Raw genomic sequence first — 26,760 nt, forward strand, 5'->3', positions numbered from 1 at the left:
ATTGTTACACTATTATAACTGTTGTTGTTGTTACACCATTATTACTATTGTTGTTAACTATTATTATTATATTATTATTACTATTATTATTATTATTGTTGTTGTTGTTGTTGTACTACTATTACTATTATTATTGTTGTTGTTACACTATTATTACTACTTTTATTAATTACTATAACTATAATTATTATTATTACTATTATAATAACTACTATTATTATTATTACTATTACTTTAAATATTATTATTATTACTTTTATTACTATTATTATAATTATTATTATTCTTACTACTATCAATAAAATTAATAATAAAATAATTATGAGCTTAAAGAAAAATGTTGTTTTGTGAGGTTTGTCAACACTTCAAACCATATGCTTATGTTTATAAATGTTTATAAATGTTTATAAGTGTTTATAAATGTTTATAAATGTTCATCAATGTTTATAAAAGTTGAATAATGTTTATAAATGTTTATAAATGTTTTTAAATGTTTATAAACGTTTATAAATGTTTATAAATGTTTATAAGTGTTTATAAATGTTTATAAATGTTTATAAACGTTTATAAATGTTTATAAACGTTTATAAATGTTTATAAGTGTTTATAAATGTTTATATATGAATACAAATGTTTATAAATGTTTATAAATGTTTATTAATGTTTATAAATGTTTATAAATGTTTATAAATGTTTATAAATGTTTATAAATGTTTATAAACGTTTATAAGTGTTTATAAATGTTTATAAATGTTTGTTTATAAGTGTTTATAAATGTTTATAAATGTTTATAAGTGTTTATAAATGTTTATAAATGTTTATAAATGTTTATAAACGTTTATAAACGTTTATAAATGTTTATAAGTGTTTATAAATGTTTATAAATGTTTATTAATGTTTATAAATGTTTATAAATGTTTATAAATGTTTATAAACGTTTATAAATGTTTATAAGTGTTTATAAATGTTTATAAATGTTTATATATGAATACAAATGTTTATAAATGTTTATAAATGTTTATTAATGTTTATAAATGTTTATAAATGTTTATAAACGTTTATAAATGTTTATAAATGTTTATAAATGTTCATCAATGTTTATAAAAGTTGAATAATGTTTATTAATGTTTATAAATGTTTATAAGTGTTTATTAATGTTTATTAATGTTGATAAATGTTGATCTTCCAGAGCGGGTGATCTCGCAGCTTCAAACTCAGGGGTTCATACCAGAGCTGCTGTCCAGATCTCAACTCTTCCCGTCAGTCCATCACGCGGTCCAGCGCTGCCTCACTCTCCGGCCTCAGGTACCGTCGTGAATCTGCTCACGGTTGATTCTAGTGACACCTGCTGGTGTGGATGTAGAACTGCATCGTGGGCTCATCAACCTGTGAAAACAACAAACATGTTTGAACATTTGAAAAACCTCTCTTTCCAGGAACTCCAGTCTCACGTCGACATGGATCCTCTGACGACGGAATGTTAGAATCTTTCAGGCTCAATCGTCCACTTCCTGTCGGGTCCTGTTCGCTGGGAAAAAAGTGGGTGAATTTCAAAGACGATGTCAAACTTGTGCCGGTTCTGGTCCGAGTCTCTCACTGTCTCGACACGAGACCATATTCCTCATCTTTGATCATCAAAGCAACAACTTTGTTTCGCATCAAAGGGATTTTTAACAATAAAGAACATTTTGCTATCAAGTGTGTGTCTTCGTCGGGCGTGGATTAAAAGTTTTCGCTTAAGAATGGCTTAAGAATAAGAGAAAACTTTATTATACAACGTGAATAAGAACCCTAAGCTACTTTAAATCATGCTAAGAAATGAGCTAGCTTTCCAGGGTGTCCCCTCCTTGTCACCCAGTGATGAATTTACATAATATAAATGAATGTCAGAGAACTTGAAGTTAGTTTATAAATGATCTTATGGCCTCAAATCTACCGGAGCGTCACTCAAACAAGTCACAATAGAACAAAATCACAACAAGACGGATCATGAGACTCTTGTAAACGTGATAAGAGTCAACAAGTGTGTTATAAAGTGTTGATAAAAAAGTGATTTCTTTGTTCCTCCAGGAAGTTATTGTGTGATTTAATCGTTCGAGTTAATCAATGGTCCGTCGTAAAAACCCGTGTTTTCACTCTTCACGTGAGGATCTGGACACAGTGACAGACTTTGGAATGGTTCACTAATCTAATCTGCTGCCGATAAAACTCCTGGACAGACGGACACGACTTCCAAAGACGTAGGTTTGTGTCGCGACTCGAGGTTTTGAACTCACTCTGGACTCGCGGCAGGAATGCTCTAGTCGCCTCGAACAGGAACTTTTTTGAACTTAAAGAATCGCTGAGATGGAGCTCAATAATCACTCAGGTGAGTCGTCAGGGTTTTAAATTATATTCAAGATGATTTTTACGACAGTTTGACATCATCCTCGTCTTCAGCGTGATTCGTAACGTTTTAATTTCTTGTATTTTTAATCGATTCCTGATCGTCACAACATGTTTTCCGCCTCAAAGGTTCTTCTAGGAACAGATTGAGAATTAACCTCCGCTCGGGAAAACATCAACAGCTTTGGCAGCGAAGTCGACCCAGTTTAAAACTCTTCTTATACTTATTTTACTCACTTGAAAAAAACAAACATATTTTTGACCTGAATTATAGAATGAACTTGAAAATAAGGCTGTTAGGAAATATTGATATATTCTTTTCCACCATACTGTATTGATTTGTTTTCTTAAGCGCTACCATAGTTTTTCTTATGGTTTATAATCAATAAAATGCGTTTAAAATAAAATGTTTAATTATTTATAATAAACATATGTTCACGCTGTTCATCTTTGTGCTGCAATTAAACCTCCAGCCACTAGATGGCAGCAGCTGTTTCGTCCTCCGCCGCTAAAGCAACATTTGAATCCCGCGAGATTCCGATGATGACTAAGGACGAGAGGATACAGTGAGTCCAGCAGCTTTTAAGGCTGATGTTTGGACATATTTTGGTTTGAAAACAAATAAAAGCAGTTCGTCAAGAGTGTTACTACACTATTACAATACCAGAGTCAAGTACTGGACAATACTACACATATATACTTGTTACTACACTATCACAACACCAGAGTCAAGTACTGGACAATACTACACATATATACTTGTTACTACACTATCACAACACCAGAGTCAAGTACTGGACAATACTACACATGTATACTTGTTACTACACTATTACAATACCAGAGTCAAGTACTGGACAATACTACACATATATACTTGTTACTACACTATTACAACACCAGAGTCAAGTACTGGACAATACTACAAATATATACTTGTTACTACACTATCACAACACCAGAGTCAAGTACTGGACAATACTACACATATATACTTGTTACTACACTATCACAACACCAGAGTCAAGTACTCTACAATATTATACATATATCCTTGTAACTATACTATCACAACACCAGAGTCAAGTACTGGACAATACTACACATATATACTTGTTACCATAGTATCACTGTATATCGTATAGTTGAGCCTGTATTGCGATTCTTAAACGGATTCCTCGACGACAGAAAACTGGAAAAACTTTCTTTTATCATTGAACAAACAGAGACGGGCGAGCGAAGGAGGAAGGCCTACAGGGTGGAAAGAGAAATCCTGGATGATGAAGAGGTGGAAAAAATGGCGGAGAAGGTGGAGGAGAAGGTGCCGTTGAAAGACAAAATCAAGGACTCGTTACGGTAAAGTGTGACATGGTTTAACCGCCAGAGACGGTCAATGATGTTTTCTCTTCCTGGTTCAGGGGCTGCTGTTCTGGGCCCAGACTGAAGAAGGGCCTTCTGGCCCGGTTCCCGATCGTGTCATGGCTGCCACGTTACAAGGTCAAGGAGAACCTTCTGGGTGACATCACCTCAGGGCTCAGTGTGGGGATCATGCAGCTGCCGCAGGGTGAGACCGTGACGACGCACAAGTGTGTTTTCTGTTCACGATACGAGGTTGTGATGTCGCGGCAGGTATGGCCTACGCTCTGCTCGCCGCCGTCCCGCCGGTCTTCGGCCTCTACTCGTCCTTCTACCCCGTCCTCGTCTACTTCTTCTTCGGCACATCCAAGCACATCTCTCTGGGTTGGTTTGGATGGATGGATGGATGGATGGATGGATGGATGGATGGATGGATGGATGGATGGATGGATGGATGGATGGATGGATGGATGGATGGATGGATGGATGGATGGATGGATGGATGGATGGATGGATGGATGGATGGATGGATGGATGGATGGATGGATGGATGGATGGATGGATGGATGGATGGATGGATGGATGGATGGATGGATGGATGGATGGATGGATGGATGGATGGATGGATGGATGGATGGATGGATGGATGGATGGATGGATGGATGGATGGATGGATGGATGGATGGATGGATGGATGGATGGATGGATGGATGGATGGATGGATGGATGGATGGATGGATGGATGGATGGATGGATGGATGGATGGATGGATGGATGGATGGATGGATGGATGGATGGATGGATGGATGGATGGATGGATGGATGGATGGATGGATGGATGGATGGATGGATGGATGGATGGATGGATGGATGGATGGATGGATGGATGGATGGATGGATGGATGGATGGATGGATGGATGGATGGATGGATGGATGGATGGATGGATGGATGGATGGATGGATGGATGGATGGATGGATGGATGGATGGATGGATGGATGGATGGATGGATGGATGGATGGATGGATGGATGGATGGATGGATGGATGGATGGATGGATGGATGGATGGATGGATGGATGGATGGATGGATGGATGGATGGATGGATGGATGGATGGATGGATGGATGGATGGATGGATGGATGGATGGATGGATGGATGGATGGATGGATGGATGGATGGATGGATGGATGGATGGATGGATGGATGGATGGATGGATGGATGGATGGATGGATGGATGGATGGATGGATGGATGGATGGATGGATGGATGGATGGATGGATGGATGGATGGATGGATGGATGGATGGATGGATGGATGGATGGATGGATGGACAGGTGAATAGATGAATGGACAGGTGAATAGATGGATGGATGATTGATGAATAGATGGATAGATGGATAAACCATACGTCTCGTGGTCGTGTCGCGGTTTGAAAACTCTTCTCTCCAGGAACGTTCGCGGTGACGAGCGTGATGCTGGGCGGCGTCACGGAGCGTTTGGCTCCGGACTCGGACTTCCAAAAGTGGGACAACGTGACCAACGGCAGCATCGTGGACACGGAGTTACGAGACATCGCTCGCGTGCAGATCGCGACCTCGGTCACCGTCCTGTCCGGAATATTCCAGGTAAGAAGAAGATAAGAATTCTTAGGATTAAAAAGATTAAATCCACGTTTGATCGTCACCGTGTGCTCGTGCTTCCTCAGATCATTCTGGGCTTCGCTCAGTTCGGCTTCGTGGTCACGTACCTGTCCGAGCCTCTGGTCCGAGGTTACACCACAGGAGCCGCCATCCACGTCATCGTGTCTCAGCTCAAGTACACCTTTGGTATCAGCCCCGACAGATACAGCGGACCTCTGTCGCTCATCTATGTAAGACTGGACCTGACATTACTGTGAGAGGGAACAGAAGATGGATGAAAAGATCAGCAAGAATGAATGGATGTAGGGCTGGATGGATGGTTGGATGGATGGATGGATGGATGGATAAATTGATGGTTACGAGGGTGAGTAGATGGATGGGCGTGATGATCGGTGGATGGATCCATGTGTAGATTAATAGTTATATTGGATATATGGATATATATAACGGATGGTTGGATGATGTATCGATTGATGGATGGATGGATGGATGGATGGATGGATGGATGGATGGATGGATGGATAATGGTTGGATGGATGGATGGATAGATGGATAGATTGATGGACAGGTGAATAAATTGATGGATGGTTGATGAATAGATGGATGGATGGATGGATGGTTGATGAAAAGATGGATGGATGGATGGATGGTTGATGAATAGATGGATGGATGGATGGTTGATGAAAAAGATGGATGGATGGTTGATGAATAGATGGATGGATGGTTGGTTGATGAAAAGATGGATGGATGGTTGGTTGATGAAAAGATGGATGGATGGTTGATGAATAGATGGATGGATGGTTGGTTGATGAAAAGATGGATGGAAAGGTGACTGGAGGGATGAATTGATATACAGGTGAATGAATGGATGGATGGATAGATGGAGGATGAATAGATGGATGGATATATGGATGGGTGTTTGATTGATAGATGGATGGACAGGTGAATAGACTGATGGACAGATGGACGGATGGACGGATGAATAGATGGATGAATAGATGGATGAATTGATGGATGAATAGATGGATGAATAGATGGATGGATATATGGATGGGTGTTTGATTGATAGATGGATGGACAGGTGAATAGACTGATGGATGAATAGATGGACGGATGGACGGATGGACGGATGGATGAATAGATGGATGAATAGATGGATGAATAGATGGATGAATAGATGGATGAATAGATGGATGAATAGATGGATGGATATATGGATGAATAGATGGATGAATAGATGGATGAATAGATGGATGAATAGATGGATGAATAGATGGATGAATAGATGGATGAATAGATGGATGAATAGATGGATGAATAGATGGATGAATAGATGGATGAATAGATGGATGAATAGATGGATGAATAGATGGATGGATATATGGATGAATAGATGGATGAATAGATGGACGGATGGATGGATGAATAGATGGATGAATAGATGGATGAATAGATGGATGGATATATGGATGGGTGCTTGATTGATAGATGGATGGACAGGTGAATAGACTAATAAATGGATGGATGGATGAATAGATGGATGAATAGATGGACGGATGGATGGATGAATAGATGGATGAATAAATGGATGGATGGATGGATGAATAGCTGGATGAATAGCTGGATGTTGACCTCCTCCAACACTAAGCTCCTCCCCCCAGACGGTGGTGCACATCTGTTACCTGCTCCCTCAGACCAACATCGGGACTCTGGTCGTCAGCATCGTGTCCATCGTGGGCCTCATCGTGGCCAAAGAGCTCAACGCCCTCCTGACCAAGAAGTTCCCCATCCCCATCCCCGTGGAGCTGATCGCTGTGAGCAAACACACCCCCCCTCCGGGTCCGGTGAACCCCGCTGACCTCTGTGTGACCTCAGATCGTTCTAGGCACCGTCATCTCCTGGCAGGCCGACCTCACCGCCCGCTACGGGGTGGACGTCGTGGGTGAGATTCCTTCAGGGTGAGACGCCACGTCAGCTCCGCTCGTCCACCGAACACCGACACGAGTCTGTGTTTTTTTCCAGCCTGAAGCCGCCTGCCGTCCCAGACTTCTCCTTCTTCAGTCAGGTGGTCGGAGACGCCTTCGCCCTGGCGGTGGTGGGATACGGTATTGCGATCTCACTGGGCCGAACCTTCGCCCTTCAGTACGGCTACAAGGTGGACAGTAACCAGGTGAGGAATCATCCGACCGTCGTCCACGTCTTCGTCTGATGAAGGACCTTCTTCTCAGGAACTCATCGCTCTCGGTCTGAGCAACAGCATCGGAGGATTCTTCCAGTGCATCGCCATCAGCTGCTCCATGTCTCGCACCATGGTGCAGGTGAGCACGGGCGGGAAGACTCAGGTGAGTCGCTGCTTAAATACTTCGTAGATGTGATGATCTTCACTTCACTGAGAATCCAGACATAACTAGTCGAGACTGAAAACTTTTCCTGGTACATTGAACTGTTTTATTTCCTTGTTTATTTGATCAAATTAATCGAAGTACACAGAGTATTTTTTAAATCCTCTTATTCTAATATGGTCTAAGTTGTGTACTCAAGTTAGAAAGTTGTACATCCTTTGATTGAAATTATTTTTCAATATTTGGGAACATCAAATATCGTCTAAAGACTTTTATTTTAATTTGTAGGATTTTAATACTTAAACAAGTATAAATAATAAATCAAGACTAGAAGAAGTGCATCTAAGGAAGAAAGTGCAGTGTGAGGCTGAATCTGATGAAGGAACTGAAATGCAAAGTATTTTATTTAGTATTCAAAGTACAAATGGGTGGGAAAAGTTGAAATGATGGGAAAAAGGAGAAAGACGGATGTAAAAACATTGAAATAAACCGAAAAAGGTTGCAAAGTAGAAAAAAGAAGAAAAGGAAGAAGAAAAAGACAAAGAAGAAAGAGAAGAAGAAAAAAGTAGTAGAATGTATTGTAGAGGTAGAACTTTTTGTAAAAGAAGAAGTAGTAGTAGAAGAAGAAGAAGCAGTAGAAGTAGTAGAAGTAGTAGTAGGAGCAGTCGAAGTAGTAGAAGTAGAAGAAGCAGTAGAAGTAGTAGAAGTAGTAGTAGGAGCAGTCGAAGTAGTAGAAGTAGCAGTCGAAGTAGTAGAAGTAGAAGAAGCAGTAGAAGTAGTAGAAGTAGTAGTAGGAGCAGTCGAAGTAGTAGAAGTAGAAGAAGCAGTAGAAGTAGTAGAAGTAGTAGTAGGAGCAGTCGAAGTAGTAGAAGTAGAAGAAGTAGTAGTAGGAGCAGTCGAAGTAGTAGAAGTAGTAGAAGTAGTAGTAGGAGCAGTCGAAGTAGTAGAAGTAGCAGTCGAAGTAGTAGAAGTAGAAGAAGCAGTAGAAGTAGTAGAAGTAGTAGTAGGAGCAGTCGAAGTAGTAGAAGTAGAAGAAGCAGTAGAAGTAGTAGAAGTAGTAGTAGGAGCAGTCGAAGTAGTAGAAGTAGAAGAAGTAGTAGTAGGAGCAGTCGAAGTAGTAGAAGTAGAAGAAGCAGTAGAAGTAGTAGAAGTAGTAGTAGGAGCAGTCGAAGTAGTAGAAGTAGAATAAGCAGTAGAAGTAGTAGAAGTAGTAGTAGGAGCAGTCGAAGTAGTAGAAGTAGTAGAAGTAGAAGAAGCAGTAGAATTAGAAGAAGCAGTAGAAGTAGTAAGAGTAGTAGTAGGAGCAGTAGAAGTAGAAGAAGTAGTAGAAGTAGAAGAAGTAGTTAATTTATAGAATAAGTAGTAGAAGTAGTGAATTAGTAGTAGAATACATAGTAGTGATGAAACAATAAAGTTGTATCTAATGAAACAATAAAGTTGTATCTAATGAAACAATAAAGTTGTATCTAATGAAACAATAAAGTTGTATCTAATGAAACAATAAACTTGTTTCTAATGAAACAATAAACTTGTTTCTAATGAAACAATAAACTTGTTTCTAATGAAACAATAAAGTTGTATCTAATGAAACAATAAAGTTGTATCTAATGAAACAATAAAGTTGTATCTAATGAAACAATAAACTTGTTTCTAATGAAACAATAAAGTTGTATCTAATGAAACAATAAAGTTGTATCTAATGAAACAATAAAGTTGTATCTAATGAAACAATAAAGTTGTATCTAATGAAACAATAAAGTTGTATCTAATGAAACAATAAAGTTGTATCTAATGAAACAATAAAGTTGTATCTAATGAAACAATAAAGTTGTATCTAATGAAACAATAAAGTTGTATCTAATGAAACAATAAAGTTGTATCTAATGAAACAATAAAGTTGTATCTAATGAAACAATAAAGTTGTATCTAATGAAACAATAAACTTGTTTCTAATGAAACAATAAAGTTGTATCTAATGAAACAATAAAGTTGTATCTAATGAAACAATAAAGTTGTATCTAATGAAACAATAAAGTTGTATCTAATGAAACAATAAAGTTGTATCTAATGAAACAATAAAGTTGTATCTAATGAAACAATAAAGTTGTATCTAATGAAACAATAAAGTTGTATCTAATGAAACAATAAAGTTGTATCTAATGAAACAATAAAGTTGTATCTAATGAAACAATAAAGTTGTATCTAATGAAACAATAAAGTTGTATCCAATGAAACACAACAACACTGACAAACGTCTTCACTTCCACAAAAACTTTAATTTTGTTGCTCAATCTTCTAACATTCGTGTTTATTCTCGTCTGTAACGGCCGGAGGTTGAATTAATGATGTCGTGTTTCTTCCTGCTCTTCTGGATCAAACCTCTTCTTCACCTCTTCTTCACCTCCTTTAACGACTGCTTCTCCTTCAGATCGCTGGAGCTCTGTCAGCCGTCGTCATCCTCATCATCACGCTCTGGATCGGAGCTCTGTTCCAAGACCTGCCCAAGGTACCTGGAGCTCCACCACGATGATGATGATGATGATAACATTGTTGTTCGTCTCATCAAACCACCACAGATAGAATCAATGTTTTCAATCAAACATATTCAAGTGATCATATGACATGTATGTTCTCTCCAGGCGGTGTTAGCTGCCATTATCTACGTCAACCTGCAGGGCATGATGAAGCAGTTCTTTGACATCCCACTGCTGTGGAGAACCAACAAGGTGGACATGGTGAGGAACATCTCCTTGGAATGTTTTCAGATGGAAGTTTCTATATATTTTTTTAATTATTATTATTTTTGAATAAATAAATAAAAATGTCGACTGATATAAATAAATATAACCTTGAGAACCAATTTAATTTTAATTGTGTTTAAGTGTTTTTAATGTGTCTCTATTTGTTTGTTGGTCTTCAGATGCAAGTTTCTATCTTTTCTGTCATTATTACATATTTTTTTAATAAACAAAAATGTAGTTTTGGAACAAGTTTCTCTTTTAAAACCGAATATTCAGTTTTTCAATGACATTTTTTTTAATCATTTAATTATATATATATATTTTTTTTACACATACATATTGATATTCTGATTCCAAATATTCACAAATACATTTTCTAAATACACACTAAAAAATGTATTGACTCGCAAACTTTCACATCAATACACCAAACACACAACACCCATGTAGTTACACATGACGCACAAACATTCAAATAAAAATATACACACGTGTATCACAATTGCACATAAAAAACTACTTAAAAAAATCTAAAATCTCGACCCTTGTTATCATCAACTTTGTTATCGTTTGCTTCTGTCTGAATGGCTTCATCATAATATTGAACATTTAAAATATTTAAATGATTTGTTTTTCATTTGAATTTTGCTGAATAATTGGATTCAACCATTTTAATACTAATGATTTGACTTGTTTTATTGATTCTTTGAATTCAATAATTTGTAAAATTTAAGATTTGTTTATTATATTTTGAATTATTTAGGATTATTTTTTATATACACAGTTTTTAAATTAACATTGAGTTTGATATTTTAAATATTCATAAATAAAGCTTCTAAATTCAATATTTTGTACTTCATGGCATTTTAAATTCAATATAAAAACTATTATTATTATCATTAAAAGGCAGGGTTCTTTAGATGTTTTTACTTGTGTCAGCTTCACATAATAAATCTCTAGTTTCAATCTCACGTCTTCTTGGTCTCCAGATGGTCTGGATCTGCACCTTCGTCCTCACGGTTCTTCTGAACCCTGACCTGGGACTCGCCGCCTCCATCGCCTTCTCCATGTTGACGGTGATCTTCAGGACTCAGCTGTGGGTTTGTTTTTCTCTGAGAGATTTGAAAAATTCAATCCCCAACTTCTTCACGTGTTTCTTCAGACCCAAGTACTCCGAGCTGGGTCAGCTGCCGGGGACGGACATCTACAGGCCTCTGGAGGACTATTGTCAGGTCGGTATCATGGTCCACCATCTCAGGATCTTCATGAAACTGACGCACAAACGTACATTTTCACCTCCAACAAACGAACAGTTTCATGATGTCATGAAGTTATTTCTCCTTCAATAACAGCAGGAGGTTAAAAAACGTGTATTTGTCGTCGTCAGGTGGTTCAAGTTCCCGGCGTTTTGATCTTTCGTTCGTCGGCGACGCTTTACTTCGCCAACGCCGAGATGTACCAGGACGCTCTGGAGAAGAAGGTGAACACAAAATCATGGCTCACGACAAACACACAACTGAAAACTCACCAACATACCAGGAGTAGAAATTTAAGTCTCATCGCACAAACAAAAGAAGCTCAAAATATCTTCAAACATTTCAACAAAACATGACGTTTTTTATTTGTTTACACTATTTAGCGACTTAGCATCGACTCGTATCGATTCTTTACGTATTATTTTCATTTGACCCGTTAGAACTTAACATAAAAAGTGGGATTTAAAAGGTTGTGATATTACAACTTGTTCATCAAGGGCCACAAAAGCAGCGACAAACACAAAAAGCAAACACAACGATGGAATCAGTTTCTAGAAATTCATAGAAATGCCGATTTTTGGTCAGTTTAGATGTTCAGACGTCGAGGGCCTTGAGAGCTCAGGTGGGTCTGAAGCTCGCTTGTGTAAAGTAGGGGCTTCACAGCTGAGCCAGCGCACCTCCTACCATAATACCATATTTATTTCTGTTGGAAATGTTTTCTTTTGGACATATTTTGAATTCTTGAATTGTTTAAATGAAGTTTTTTAGTCTGATTTCAATACTTTCTTTTCATCTTCTGAGGATTTGTTCTGGTGTTTCTCCTTTTAAAACATATGTTTCTTATCTTATCTTGGACACGAACATCTTTAGAAACATGAACGTACTTTAATTGTGGACATCCATAATAATCAGTTGCTTATCTTATCTTGTTCAGGCTTTTCCTTGAATTTCTGGAACTCCTGTTGTTCTCAGTATTATCTTGATCTTTAAAGTATGTACTTTTTTGAGTATTGTTTTGATTGTTTAAGCGCTTTGTGACCCTGGTCTCGAAAAGCGCTATATAAATAAATATTACTTACTTACTTATCTTAAACATCTTTATAATTGGATGCTGGGAAAAGGCATATGTAATTGGGGAACCACACACCGATACACACTGCTACACACACACACACACACACACACACATCATCATCCTTATCGTTTACTCTGGTCTGAACGTCTTCCTTCCTCCGTGTCTGCGGAGAGACGGAGCGACAGAATGAGGGAGGCTTGAGGGGAGAAGAAAAGGCTGAACGCGGGAGGAGATAATAGCGTCATTTGTTCGAATGTCAACTCGTCTCAGGCGAAGCTTCCTCGTCTGTGAAGAAGACTTTCCATTGAAGTCAGACACTTTGTTTTTAATCCAAACCTAAAAAACTCTGTTTCTTCCGTGATATCACTGAGGAAACATTGAACGTGACACGAGGTTCTGCAAGAACACACGAGAGGCTGAGTCCAGACTGACCCCTGTCCACTGCGCTCAGTGTCAGCCATGATTCATCGGTCTAGGCCACATCGCTCTGCGGTTCACTCGCGGCGCCCATCTGTGTCAGACGTGACCCTGGTACTCCACCCGACGGCCTCACACACCAGACCACACTTTTTGTGTGGCTGTTACTCCGGTTGAGTTGTGTAATACCCCTGATGAACTGGCAGAACTGGTTCGATTCACTGGTTCTGATCCATTATAATGCGCCTGCTAACACACACACACACACACACACACACACACACACACACACACACACCCCATCTCCTGCATCTGTACTGTGACTCACACACTGCGGCACATTCCAAACTCCGTGTTGTTTCTGATGTGTCGCCCTGTTCTGCGGCGCCACCCTCACGCTCAAGTTTGACCACAGTTTTAAACCATGTTGGAAACGTTCGTGGATTAACCATGAAGCTCAACGTTCAGTGTTGATTTGGGTTTAAAAATGGTTTTTAAAAGAGAAACTTGTTACAAAACTACATTTTTGGTTAATTAAAAAATATATAATAATGACGATAAGTAAGTAAGTAAGTCATATTTATTTATATAGCGCTTTTCCAGACCAGGGTCACAAAGCGCTTAAACAATCAAAACAATACTCAAAAAAGTACATACTTTAAAGATCAAGATAATACTGAGAACAACACAGGAGTTCGAGAAATTCAAGGAAAAGCCTGAACAAATAGAAACGTCTTAATATGTTTCTTAAAGGAGTCAGTAGATCATCAAGCGCAGAGAGAGAGAAGATCGTTCTAAAGCTTAGGAGCAACAGCCTGGAAGGATTTCTCTCCTCTGGTCCTGAACCGTGTTCAGGAACCATCAGTAGATTCTGATCCACAGACCTCAGAGCCCGAGCTGGGGTGTAAGGCTGGATCAGATCAGTGATGTAAGGAGGAGCCTGACCATGAATAGATCTGAAAGTAAGAAGCAGAATTTTAAAGTTGATCCTGAAAGAAACTGGAAGCCAGTGAAGAGTTTTAAGGATCGGAGAAATGTGAGTTCTTCTACTAGAGCGGCTCAGAATTCTGGCTGCAGAGTTTAGTATCAACTGCAGGCGAGACGATCCTTCTTGTTTAGACATGAAAACAAACTGTTACAATAGTCCAGACGAGAAGAAACAAACACATGGATTACAAGCTCCAGATCATGTTGTGACAACATTTTCCTAAGTTTAGAGATTTTTCTCAGTTGAAGGAAACAGTTTCTGGTCAGTTTTCTGATAAGATAGAAACTTGCATCTGAAGACCAACAAATAAATCGAGATGCATTAAAAACACAAGAAATTTAAATTAAATTGGTTCTCAAGGTTATATTTATTTGTATCAGTAGAAATCTTAGAAATAAAACTTCTTTAAAATGTTCGATTTTTTTTTTTTTTTACAAAAATAATAATAATAATAAAAGATGGAAACCTCCATCTGAAAAACCAAAATTATAAATAAATTAAAAAAAAGATGACAATTCAATTTGTATTATAACTTATTGTTGCAGGTGAAATCTTCAGAATAAAAGCCTTAAAAGTTAGAAACTTCTGTCTGAAAACAAATAAAAATAAATGGATCAAAACACATTTGTTACTCAAACAATACAAAAGGATGTTTAGTCATTTAAAAATAATAAATAAATAATATGATACAATTGATTGGTTTTAGTAGGAATCTTGAAAAAAAAAGGTTATACCATGAAAGTGAATAAAATGAATATATGTTTATAAAGTAAGTAATTATTAAATAATCATAATAATGACAAAAACGAAAAAAAGAACTTCCTTATGAAAACGCCCAAAACAAATAAAGAAACATAAATAAATAAAAAACAATTACACAAGACAGTTATTATAATCGTTTCAAAAATGATAATAATTATAAATAACTATCATAATACTTTTTATTTGTTGGAGGAGGAATCTTCAAAATAAAAGCTTTTTGAAAAGTTAGAAAATGAGAGTAAAGTATGGAACATATGTTTATTAAAACATCATAATAATAACAACAAATAAAGTAATCTTCTGTCTATAAAACCAACAATAAATAAAGATACATGGATTAAAAGCATATGTTTCTATATCCATTTAAATATTATAATAATTATATTTTATTTTATTTTATTTTATTTTACTTTATTTTATTTTATTTTATTTTATTTTATTTCATTTTATTTTATTTTATTTTATTTTATTTTATTTTATTTTATTTTATTTTATTTTATTTTATTTTATTTTATTTTGTTTTATTTTATTTTATTATATATATATATTATATCTCAAGATTTGAGATTAAAACCCATTTGCTGGAGCAGGATTCTTCAAAATATTTTTTTTTAAAAAAGCTAGAAAACCAATGTTCAAATAATGAATGGAGAGAAAAGAAAAGAAAGAGAGAATGTGGGTAGATGTTTGTCTCCTGGAACTCGTTGGCGGACGTGTTCCCCTCGAGGCGTCAAGAACATCATCTGGTGAATAAGTCCCGGTTAAAGTCAAACAAAGCCGTCATGTGACGCCACGCCTCGTCCGGGACCGACCCGACTGGCACGACGGGTCGACTGATCAGATGAAATACTTGATGATGACAGTTTGACACATGGAGTCATGTTGACATCTTGACTCTCCTGGGCTTGTCTTCTTCAAGACTGGACTCAACCTGACCAAGCTTCTGGCGGCCAAGAAGAAACTGGAGGCGGCGAAGAAGAAGCTGGAGAAGAAGAACGCGAAGGCGGCGAAGAAGCTCGGCCCTGATCTGGTATTTAAGATTTGATGTGTTCCCTATCCTTTACCTGATCCAACCTGACTCCATCTTCTGGTCCACAGCTGGAGGCGCCCGGAGAAATCTCCACAGTCCACGTTGGACCGGAGCCCAGCGGGCTTCGCCTGAACGCCATCGTCCTGGACCTGAGTCCCGTCAACTTCCTGGACAGTGTTGCGGTCAAAACCCTGCGCGGCGTAAGAATCCACCTTGAGATCTGGTCATGAATGATGTCGTCTCTGGATGATGTTTGACCTTTGACCTCTTCGTTGATGTTTGACCTTTGACCTCTTCGTGTGCTGGTAGATCCGGAGAGACTACGGAGGGATCGGCGTGGAGGTTCTTCTCGCCTGCTGCCAGTGTAAGAGCTCGCATGAAGCCCAGAACAAGATTCTCTCAATGTTTCTCTCACATTAGTTTTCAGGCCACTGGGTCAACTTGACCCAGAGATAACACTAGGGATTCTGCAAACCCATTTGTTTTCAGCTCACCGGGTCGACTTGACCCAGAGAAGACACAAGGGATACTGCAAACACATTTGTTTTCAGCTCACCGGGTCGACTTGACCCAGAGATAACACAAGTGATACTGCAAACACATTAGTTTTCAGGCCACTGGGTCAACTTGATCCAGAGATAACACAAGGGATACCACGAACACATTTGTTTTCAGGCCACAGGGTCAACTTGACCCAGAGATAACACAAGGGATGCCGCAAACAAATTAGTTTTATAGGCCACCGGGTCACCTAGACCCAGAGATGACACAAGGGATACTGCAAACACATTAGTTTTCAGGCCACTGGGTCAACTTGACCCAGAGATAACACAAGGGATTCTGCAAACCCATTTTTTTTCAGCTCACCGGGTCGACTTGACCCAGAGAAGACACAAGGGATACTGCAAACACATTTGTTTTCAGCTCACCGGGTCACCTTGACCCAGAGAAGACACAAGTGATACTGCAAACACATTAGTTTTCAGGACACTGGGTCAACTTGACCCAGGGATAACACAAGGGAATGCCGCAAACAAATTCGTTTTTTAGGCCACCGGGTCAACTTGACCCAGAGATAACACAAGGGATACCGCAAACACATTTGTTTTCAGTGTGACGTTTCTCTTCTTCCAGCTTCTGTCGTGGATCATCTACAAACTACTGGTTTCTTCACTGAAGCTGTTCCTCGGTCGTGTCTCTTCTCAACCGTCCATGATGCAGTTCTTCACTGTCAGTCGTCCACGAGTCTCAAGGTATCATCCCTCGTTCATGAAGTCTTTCATCCCTCGTTCATGAAGTCTTTCATCCCTCGTTCATAAAGTCTTCATCCCTCGTTCATGAAGTCTTTCATCCCTCGTTCATGAAGTCTTTCATCCCTCGTTCATAAAGTCTTCATCCCTCGTTCATGAAGTCTTTCATCCCTTGTTCATAAAGTCTTCATCCCTCGTTCATAAAGTCTTCATCCCTCGTTCATGAAGTCTTTCATCCCTTGTTCATAAAGTCTTCATCCCTCGTTCATGAAGTCTTTCATCCCTCGTTCATAAAGTCTTCATCCCTCGTTCATAAAGTCTTTCATCCCTCGTTCATAAAGTCTTCATCCCTCGTTCATGAAGTCTTCATCCCTCGTTCATGAAGTCTTCATCCCTCGTTCATAAAGTCTTTCATCCCTCGTTCATAAAGTCTTCATCCCTCGTTCATGAAGTCTTCATCCCTCGTTCATGAAGTCTTCATCCCTCGTTCATAAAGTCTTCAATGTCGGTTCTTCTTGCTGCTTCGAATCCAACTTTATTGACCAACGATGCTGACGCTTGTGTTCGTCTGCTCCACAGGAAGTGACGGCAACAGTTTTCTGAGATCTTTGAAGATCTTTTCAAACATTGTATTTAACGGCAGGAAACGACTGATGGACGCCAGCTTCTGTTTAGCTCCTTCAACTGTGTCAATCACAACTTCTGACTGATTCCATTGTGAGAATGTAAATAAATAAAAGTGTTTTTGTAACGACTGACGTTGTTCTGTAGTGATGACGGCGAGAAACAGGTCAAAGGTCGAGTCAGTGTTTGTTGAATTCGTTGATGTATGTCACTGGAAGAACTTTCTTTAAACTAGAAATGATGTGTTGCTGAACCTGATGAACCTGTGAACTCAAGTGAAGTATTTTACTAGTATTCAAAGAATAAAACACATGTGGAAAAGTTCAAATGAACTGAAAAAAGTTTAGAAGAAAAAAAGAAGAAAAAGAAAAAAGGGAAAAGTCGAAGTAGGAGAAGTTATAATAGAAGAAGTAGAAGTAGTAGAAGTAGATGTAAAAGTAGAAGTAATAGTAGAATTAGAAGCAGTAGAATAATGATTATAAAATAAGTAGTAGTACAAGTAATAATAGTAGTTGAATTAGTAGTAAAAGTAGTACAAGTAGTAAAAGCATCTGTAGAATTATTAGTATAAGTCGTAAAATAAGTAGTAGAATTAGTAGTTTAAGTATGAGATGTAAAAGCAGCTGTATAATTAGTCGTATAAGTGATAAAAGTAGTAGTAGAATTAGTAGTACAAGTTTAAGTGATAAAAGTAGTGGTAGAATTAGTAGTATAAGTATAAGTATTAAAATCAGCAGTAGAATTAGTAGTATAAGTATAAGTACTAAAATCAGCAGTAGAATTAGTAGTATAAGTATAAGTATTAAAATCAGCAGTAGAATTAGTAGTTTAAGTATAAGTATTAAAATCAGCAGTAGAATTAGTAGTATAAGTATAAGTATTAAAATCAGCAGTAGAATTAGTAGTATAAGTACTAAAATCAGCGGTAGAATTAGTATTATAAGCATAAGTATTAAAATCAGCAGTAGAATTAGAAGTATAAGTATTAAAATCCGCGGTAGAATTAGTAGTATAAGTAGTAAAAGAAGTAGTAGAATTAGTATTTTAAGTAGTAACAGTAGTAGTAGAATAAGTATTATAAGTATGTGGTAAAAGCAGCAGTAGAATTAGTAGTATGAGTAGTAAAAGAGAATTATGGTTAAATATTCAAGTTTTAATGTTAAAATAAAGTTTTTTTAGCGACTCATTGATCAAAAAAGACAATATTTTAACTCTTAATATTTCTTAACTCATTAAAAATGCTGATAAAAAACTAAATCTTTGTTCCTGATAAATCCTTTAATCCTGTTTATCTTTGACTCAAACCAGCTTTAATCTCTTGACAACATGTTTCAAACATGATGTTCGTCAACAAGGATTGTTTGGTGTGTTTTGATTTGAGCAGCAAATATTTCCTCAGTGTTGTCAGACGAACGTGTGTGTTTGTGTGTGTGTTTGTGTGTGTGTGTGTGTGTTCACCGTTTAACTTCTGATCAGATCATGTGTGTGTGTGTGTGTGTGTGTGTGAGCTGGAGGGAATTCTGTTTGTGTAGAAGAAGACAATCTCTCAGTGAGTGTCTTTGTTTGTGAGGTTTTTAGTTAGATTTTAGTTTTTGTCTGTTTTTAAATGTTTTATTTTATTCCTCCTAACTTTCCTCTGATCTTCAGCGTCTGGTCCGACAGCTTCCTGAGGTGCTTCCTGGAGAGGAGTTCCAGGAATGCCGGGGCAGGCCCTGAAGCCGACCGAAAGGTCAAAGAAGATGAAGAAGATTCAGACGAAAGGAGGGTTTTTGAGACAATCTAACGGTGAGAATCTCTCGTCTTCTTCATGGAGGAGGCTTTTAACACGTGTGTGATCTCGAGCGTGAGGAGCAAGTGTAGGAAAGGTTCTCCTGGTCTGGTTCTTATTGTCCCTGATCCTGCAGGAGGCGACGCCTCGTGGTCTCAGGCCTCGTTTGCTATGTAGGTGTGAGGAACGTCAGGCCAACTTCACTGTCAACAACACGGAGACAAACATGTGAGTTTATTTATAATCCTACCTTGTGTGTCGACGAGCGAAATACTTCGAACGAGCAGCGACACTTTCTGCATCGATTGGCGACACCAGGGGGAGCCAAAAACACCATCTTTAAATCCAACTGATCGGGTCTTTAATGAGATTCATCAATCGTCGTTAATACTTAAAGTGTAAAAACATCAAACTGCTTTTTTTAACTTGACTTTATTCATCTCTCTGGAGATCTTCGGGAAAAATGGGTTTTCCAGAGAACAAGAACAAGAACAAGAACAAAGGGCAAATAAAGAACAAAGCGCAAATATAAAGAACATAGCTGTGCTAATACCTTGGATCATATTCCTTCATAAAGTGTTGGATAATACATTGAATTTGTTTATTAAATAATGAAATACATTGAGTATTTTAAATATACTAATATATATTGTCTTTTTTATACAGTATATTGTTTTTTTCTGATTAAATAGTGGGAAACAAAAACAACTTCCAAAAAAAACAACACATTTTGACATAATGTTAACCAGAATATGGTATGAAAATGAAGTAGTTATTCTACATTACACGTAGAAGACGGTAAAAGTAAACATTTTTTAACAACCAGTGACTGTACAATTAGTTTTTGTGTTTGTTTTATTTTTAGCAGCGTTGAGCAGGTGCGAGGCAGGAATCAACGGAATGTGCTATAAAAATACAAACAGGTTTTGTGTTGTTTTGTTTCCAGTCAATAATTAAAAAATGGATTTTTAAATACATTGTTTTAATAAATATATTGTCAGGAGTTTATGGATTATTTGAGGCGATGATTGTCCGGAAATGTTTGGATCCATTCAAGATCTTGAGGTCACATGTCTCCGCCTCTGAGGGGGGAGTGTGTGTGTGTGTGTGTGTGTGTGAGACTGTTTCCAGAGGCAGAGAGACAGGTTCTGTGAGCGGGGTGTGTGTGTGAGAGAGTGTGTGTGTGTGTGAACACTTATTTAGTTTCTGCCTGAACATTGCTGCTGCATTCTTCCCTCAGCTGGTGGAGTGAGCGGACGCAGCAGGACCACCGCAGGAACTTCATCGCTTCTGCGCAGGTTTTCTCTCTTTTTCTCTTTCAATTTGACGCACATTTTGCGACTTATTTACTGGCGCGTCTTCTTTCTCTCTCTCTCTCTCTCTCTCTCTCTCTCTCTCTCTCTCCATCACCGTCTCTCCATCACTGCGTTATTTTTAGCAGCTGAGGATGATGATGATGTTGAAGCTTCTTCATCTTCAACGAGTCCTGTTATCATCCGCGGGTCTTTATTTCACGTGCACGAACGCTCGGACGTAAACAAACGCCCGTGCACGCGCGTGAGGTGGTGGATGCCAGTGTCGGTCAGTGGACGTGCGCGTCTCGGTGTTTGTGGTCGTGCGTGAGGAAATGCTTGTCACAGGTAACTGAGGCTCGAAATGTGACACCGGGACTATTTTTACTGTGACCCTCACTCTCCATTGTCATGCTGCACATGCTGGCGTGGAGACATAAAAACACATATTACTCTGTTATATATGTTTATTATCGATGCATATGGATTAATTTCTGTGTTTATTACAGTCTATTTTTAGTCAATATATCCAAAAATTTGTAGTGGTTTTCAATCACAAAAAGGATTAAAAAACATACAATTAATTTGAAATTATAACAGTTTAATCCGTTGTATATTAACGTGATGTATAGTGTTGTTGATGGGATTAAATAATAACTATAATAACTGTTTATGTTCCGGACTATATGTCATATTTATTATCCATCACACTTTATATGCAAAGTAATTATTGTAATAATAAGTATTATTATTATTTAAATAAAAATAATAAGAAACGATCCAACTAGAATTAACGTCTTATGTACACATCGCAACTACGGTTGTGTGTATTTGGAAGAATCTAACGATACGTATCACGATACAGGGTCAACGATACACTATATAGTGATAGTGTAGTATCGAAGATATACTGTATGTGTAGTATTGTCGAGTACTTGACTCTGGTGTTGCATAATTTACAGACCACATGACTCTTTGAATTTGTTTTTAAAACCAAAATATATCCAAACATCAGCTTTAAAAGGCTGCTGGACTCACTGTATCCTCTCGTCCTCAGTCATCGCTTTCATCTCTTCCGGGATTTCATTGTTCCTTAGCCGATGAGGACGTAATGGACAGAAGTTTCATTTCAACAGAAAAATGAACAACAAACTGCGTCAGTATTTTAAAAAAATAATCGGTAATATAGATTTTAAATGTTCTATAAGAAAATGTATGCAGTGCTGTCAAATATCCATAAAGTATCTTGGATATATATCACCATATCCATATTTTCAACCCCCCTAATTGCAGCTGGTGGTTAGATCGTCGGGAATATGACTAAATAGTGTATTTGTATTCAAAAATATCTTGATCATTTGCCTTCACAAATGTTTATTCGTCGACATCATCCGGAACAAAACGGCTCTCAACACTGACTGTCCCGATCCTCTCGTGCAAACAATGGAAACAAAAAGGACAGAAAAAGCTTTAGGGGAAAATAAATACAAACAAAAGCTAATTAGTCAAAGATGACGTTTGCTACAATTTTATTTTTCTGCAAGAGAGAAAAGCAAATTTGAGAAAGTCACACATTGTTATCAGCTCCAGGCTCCTGTGACCCAATTGAAGGAAACATTATCATTGAAGGCAAAAACATGTTAAAGTGATTGTTATAACACAACTGATTGAAAGTGTTGAAAACCAGCGTGTACGGAAATCATTTTACCCAATAATATACTATTATATAATAATAATAATACTATTTTTGTCACTTGATACTCTGCCTCTTTTATTTGTGTTCCGTGTACTATCTTAATAATGCAAGTCTTCTTTTTATTGCATATTTAATGCTCTATTATGGCATTAAATACTCTTGAATCTTCTATTACTCTTTATTTATTTAATCAAAATCATAGTGATAATCACTGATGGAGCTCAATGTGGCTCAATTGTTCGGGAACTTCTCACCGTGTGTCCAGAGAATAATGATCCTTCAAACGGTTTGTGGATCCTGATGGTAATTCATGAATCAAAATGTTTTTATTTCGGGGTATTTAGGGGTTTAATTTACCTACAAAATGACAAACATGTCATTTAGTGGGTTGAGGTGTGATTTTCTGAAAGGGGGCCTCACAGCAGATTCTTGCCCCGGGCCTGGACCGGAGCCGCAGTGGCCCTGCTCGTGTGCCTGTGGTGAAGGCAGTGTATTGCTTTGTGACGTCACGTCGTTAAGCTCGCCCGTATGCGCGTGTTTTTTTTTTTTACGTCAAATCTTCCTTCTTTCTTTAAGTCTGACAACAACATGCCGTCGGTGCTCGTCTGCTCCTGCCTGCTCGTCGCCGCCTGCAGCTGGTTCATGTACGGCGGCGAGCTGACGTCGCTTCTCTCCGTCTTCTCAGATCAATCCATGCCGGAGTCAGGAGCTGCTCCGCGGCGGAGTCCGCAGGGAGTCCCGTACAGCGACCTGCCGCACATCGTCAACGCCGACGGACAGCACCTGTTCTGCCGCTACTGGGAGCCCGACACGCCGAGGTAAGAGCACCGGAGCCCGCAGTGTGGAGACGGAAGAAGAAATCATCTTTATTTACTAATTTACAAAACTTATTTTCAGTTTAGTTGCACAATCTGAGCCTTCTTAATATATATATATATGTCTTTCTTTTTTTTAATTAAAATTGTGTTATTTGTGGATTTATTGTGTTATTTTGCTAATTTAATCATTATATAATAATAACAACCACATATTTAGCTAATTATTAGCTTGTTAGCATGAGCTATTCCTGCTGTCAATTTAACTATATATATGTATTTTTAAAGAAAGCTTACATTTGCTATGTTAATGTATATATTTGTTGTTAAAATTGTGTTATTTTGCTAATTTAATCACTATATAATAATAACAACTATATATTTAGCTAATTATTAGCATTTTAGCTTGTTGAGCTATTCCTGCTGTAACATTAACTATATATATTTTTTTTTTTTTTGAAAGCTTACATTTGTTATGTAAATGTATATATTTGTTATTAAAATGATATGTTGCTAATTTAATCATATTATAACTATAACTATGTAATAATAACAAGCACATATTTAGCTAATTATTAGCATGTTAGCTTGTTAGCATGTGTTATTCCTGCAGTACTATGTTCTTTAATTATTCATTTTTTTTAATTGAAAGCTTACATTTGCTACGTTGATGCTTCATGTTTATAAATATTTTATAGTTTAAAGCTCTGTTGTGAAACACTTATATTAAGGGTATGTTGTAAATGTCGTGCCAAAGAATAGCACTCGTGTTGTTTTGGGGATTTTTGCTTGACGGCCCCTCACACCAGTCCCAGTATATAATAAGGGCCCCTGAGGAAATTGATTTGTCGTCCCCTGGATCAACATGTGACATTATGCCGGTTCCTTTGGACCAAATTATACTAGAACTGATCGTTATGTTTTATTATAAAAGCAAGTTTTCTACAGAAAGGAGGTAAAATATGAAGGTTTTTATGGTCAAATCAATTATTCTCGACATTATTCATGAGCCTTAAGTTGCACTTCCTGGTGTGTCTGGTTCACTAATGTGCTCCTGGTTAGTCGACACCATGTTCTCTTTTTCCTTGAAGCGTCACATGACACGAGTTTCACAAATAAGAGCATGTCTTGCTGTAATAACTTCCTGCTTGACTTTGTCTTTACAAGACATGTGATCAAAGCCTGTCTTGTGATGTCATAGAACTTTGATTTGTGACGTTATTTATCACATCTTCATTCAATTTGTTGACATATTGATATTTACTTATACAAATGTATGTAGATCCAGCATGTCCCTCATCAAGGAAATAAAATAATATAAATAACAATAACAAACACTTATATATTGTTGAGTTTACACTTTTCTTGTGTTTCATTACTCCAGGAACATTTTTAATTTTAATTGTTTACCTCAGACAGAACATTTACTCCATATTCCTTCCACTTTTCAAATCATATCCATTGTGCAGCGTATTAGTGTCAACCTCTTAATATGTAAATCTCCTCATTTAAAGGGGTCAGAGGTCACGACCTGCTTGAGAACAATACAAAGACGTTATAAAAACATGTCGCTCGTCGTAGTCTCGTCGACGCTCGTGCGTTCAAACATTTGTTGAATTGAAACTTTTGAACCTGGTTGGATCACTTTTTCCATTGATCTCGTTCCATAAATAAAACGTTCATGAATTATTTATGGTTGTGAGCGTGTCAGTCGTGTGTACTAAAGTGTGTACTAAAGTGACTCGTGACCTGTTCAGGGTGTTGCCTCCCGTTTTGCGTGACTTGCCTTAAACTATTACCAGATTAAAATGGTTTCTCTTGCGCTTCAATTAAAGAGAGAATGACAGCGTGGTTGCCACGGTAACGGCGGGCAAGATGGCTACAATTATCCTCCATTAAAACCATTCATTTCATTTTTAATTTCCGTCAATCTCGAATGATTCCTCAGAGACAGCTGGAAGGTTCGACTCCACAAGATCTGACTCGCGTCACGTGTGGAGGAGACTCACAGATGTTACACATCAGCTTCTCAAAGTGTGCGAGGAACGAGTCGCCGCGAGAAGAAACATCTGGACGGCAGGCAGTGGTTCATGTTGACCAATCTGTGACTCGCGTTGACCTTTTATATTACAGTTTGTTTTAGTCGCCAACAAGTTTTCTAAACACAATTAGCACAACATCGTGAACACACTTCATGTGGTTTAAACACAATATGAACAAATATCCTAACACACGGACACAATAATGGATTGTTTTTGCATTATTCACGAATGTAGACAGGCAAAAAACACGCAAAAACAATCGTCCAAACTGAAGATACAGTATTAAAACCTCTGTTGCTGCAATGATATCAGTTCAAAAACAGTATATGTCAGTAGATGTTGATGAAAGATTAGATACAGTAATTTGTACTTTTTAATTTGAGTTTCTCGCCTTTTTATGCAGGATTTTTGCTTTTGTTATTGGTTCAGAATGTTCAGTGATATTGTGTTCAATGTAAACACACTTTGAAACTTGATCTGTTCTAATATATTGTTGACACTACTGTGACTGTGTTGAAGTACAGTGAAGAGAAAAAAAACATGTTTCATACAAATACCTGTAAATCTAAAACATAAAAGTCTGTAAGCAGTTAGAAAGATCAACTTTATTGATCCTCTGGAGCTGTCGTTCGGGAAATAGTTTTTCCAGCAACACAGACGATAGATTCATAGAACAAGAACAGAGTTCAATAAAAAGAAAGATGACACAATCTAAAGATAAAGAACATAGATCAAAAGAAAAAATAACAAAGTAAAGGATACAAAGATTAACATGGAATATCGTCTTTTCACTCCTGCCCCCAAACTCAGAATTAAACAATCTAATATCACAAGGAATGAATGAGTCCCTGAGTCTATAAGTGTTGCATCATGGGAAGGAAGCCACAGACTGGTAGAACATGCAGAGGAGTTTCCTGCAGATGTTCAATGATCGGAGCCTCCTCGGAAAAATACAGTCTACTCTGAACTGTCTGTGTTGAAGAACCAGTTTACTGTTCAGTTGTTTTATGTATTTTTGAAACCTGTTGAACTTTGATTGACCTCGTGACGTGAAAAAAGTATTTCGGCAGAATCATTACAATTTGTGTCAGATTTCCCGTGGTTTGGTGAAGTCAGTGTGTGCAGAGAACGATGTGTTTTGAAAAGAGTCGGTACATATTCAACAAAATGTGTTTTTGAAAACGAGAATCGTCCATTTGGCCAGTTGTGTTCCGTAGATGTGAATCTGTGTCAAGAGTTTAGATGGTGAAGTACTGGTGAGTGTTCAGAGAGTGTAT

At 37.7% G+C, this 26,760-nt stretch overlaps 3 protein-coding genes across 3 annotated transcripts in view; all 3 read left to right on the top strand.

Moving 5' to 3' along the window:
- slc26a6.1 (solute carrier family 26 member 6, tandem duplicate 1) overlaps window positions 1-1,686 on the top strand; it is a 17,516-nt gene extending 15,830 nt beyond the window's left edge. The window contains exons 17-18 of the mRNA XM_087781341.1: window positions 1,190-1,305; window positions 1,437-1,686. Of these exons, the coding sequence (XP_087637467.1) occupies window positions 1,190-1,305; window positions 1,437-1,484 (164 nt within the window). The 3' untranslated portion in view covers window positions 1,485-1,686. The remainder of the gene's footprint in view (window positions 1-1,189; window positions 1,306-1,436) is intronic.
- Window positions 1,687-2,239: 553 nt separating this feature from the next.
- slc26a6.2 (solute carrier family 26 member 6, tandem duplicate 2) lies at window positions 2,240-17,999 on the top strand. Its single transcript, XM_087781340.1, has 20 exons — window positions 2,240-2,368; window positions 3,612-3,741; window positions 3,804-3,949; window positions 4,015-4,125; window positions 5,195-5,370; window positions 5,451-5,615; window positions 7,047-7,199; window positions 7,261-7,343; window positions 7,408-7,555; window positions 7,614-7,727; window positions 10,156-10,233; window positions 10,367-10,462; window positions 11,458-11,564; window positions 11,631-11,700; window positions 11,856-11,948; window positions 15,886-15,996; window positions 16,065-16,196; window positions 16,306-16,360; window positions 17,131-17,249; window positions 17,826-17,999. Exons 1-20 carry the CDS (start codon window positions 2,347-2,349, stop codon window positions 17,847-17,849), a joined length of 2,133 nt encoding a protein of 710 aa, XP_087637466.1. The 5' UTR covers window positions 2,240-2,346; the 3' UTR covers window positions 17,850-17,999.
- Window positions 18,000-23,139: 5,140 nt separating this feature from the next.
- Window positions 23,140-26,760, top strand: part of mgll (monoglyceride lipase) — a 33,483-nt gene continuing 29,862 nt past the window's right edge. The window contains exon 1 of the mRNA XM_087781343.1: window positions 23,140-23,444. Within this exon, the coding sequence (XP_087637469.1) occupies window positions 23,155-23,444 (290 nt within the window). The 5' untranslated portion in view covers window positions 23,140-23,154. The remainder of the gene's footprint in view (window positions 23,445-26,760) is intronic.

Source organism: Callionymus lyra, chromosome 19 (assembly GCF_982586985.1).
Source record: "Callionymus lyra chromosome 19, fCalLyr1.hap1.1, whole genome shotgun sequence".
Taxonomy (NCBI): Eukaryota; Metazoa; Chordata; class Actinopteri; order Syngnathiformes; family Callionymidae; genus Callionymus; species Callionymus lyra.

What these genes read in the sequence shown, in the direction of transcription:
- slc26a6.2 (XM_087781340.1), top strand. Translation starts at nt 2,347, where the DNA reads ATGGAGCTCAATAATCACTCAG. An exon ending in TCCCCGTGGAGCTGATCGCT is followed by an intron (nt 7,200 to 7,260) that starts GTGAGCAAACAC and finishes GTGTGACCTCAG; the next exon opens with ATCGTTCTAGGCACCGTCAT. An exon ending in TGTTCCAAGACCTGCCCAAG is followed by an intron (nt 10,234 to 10,366) that starts GTACCTGGAGCT and finishes TGTTCTCTCCAG; the next exon opens with GCGGTGTTAGCTGCCATTAT.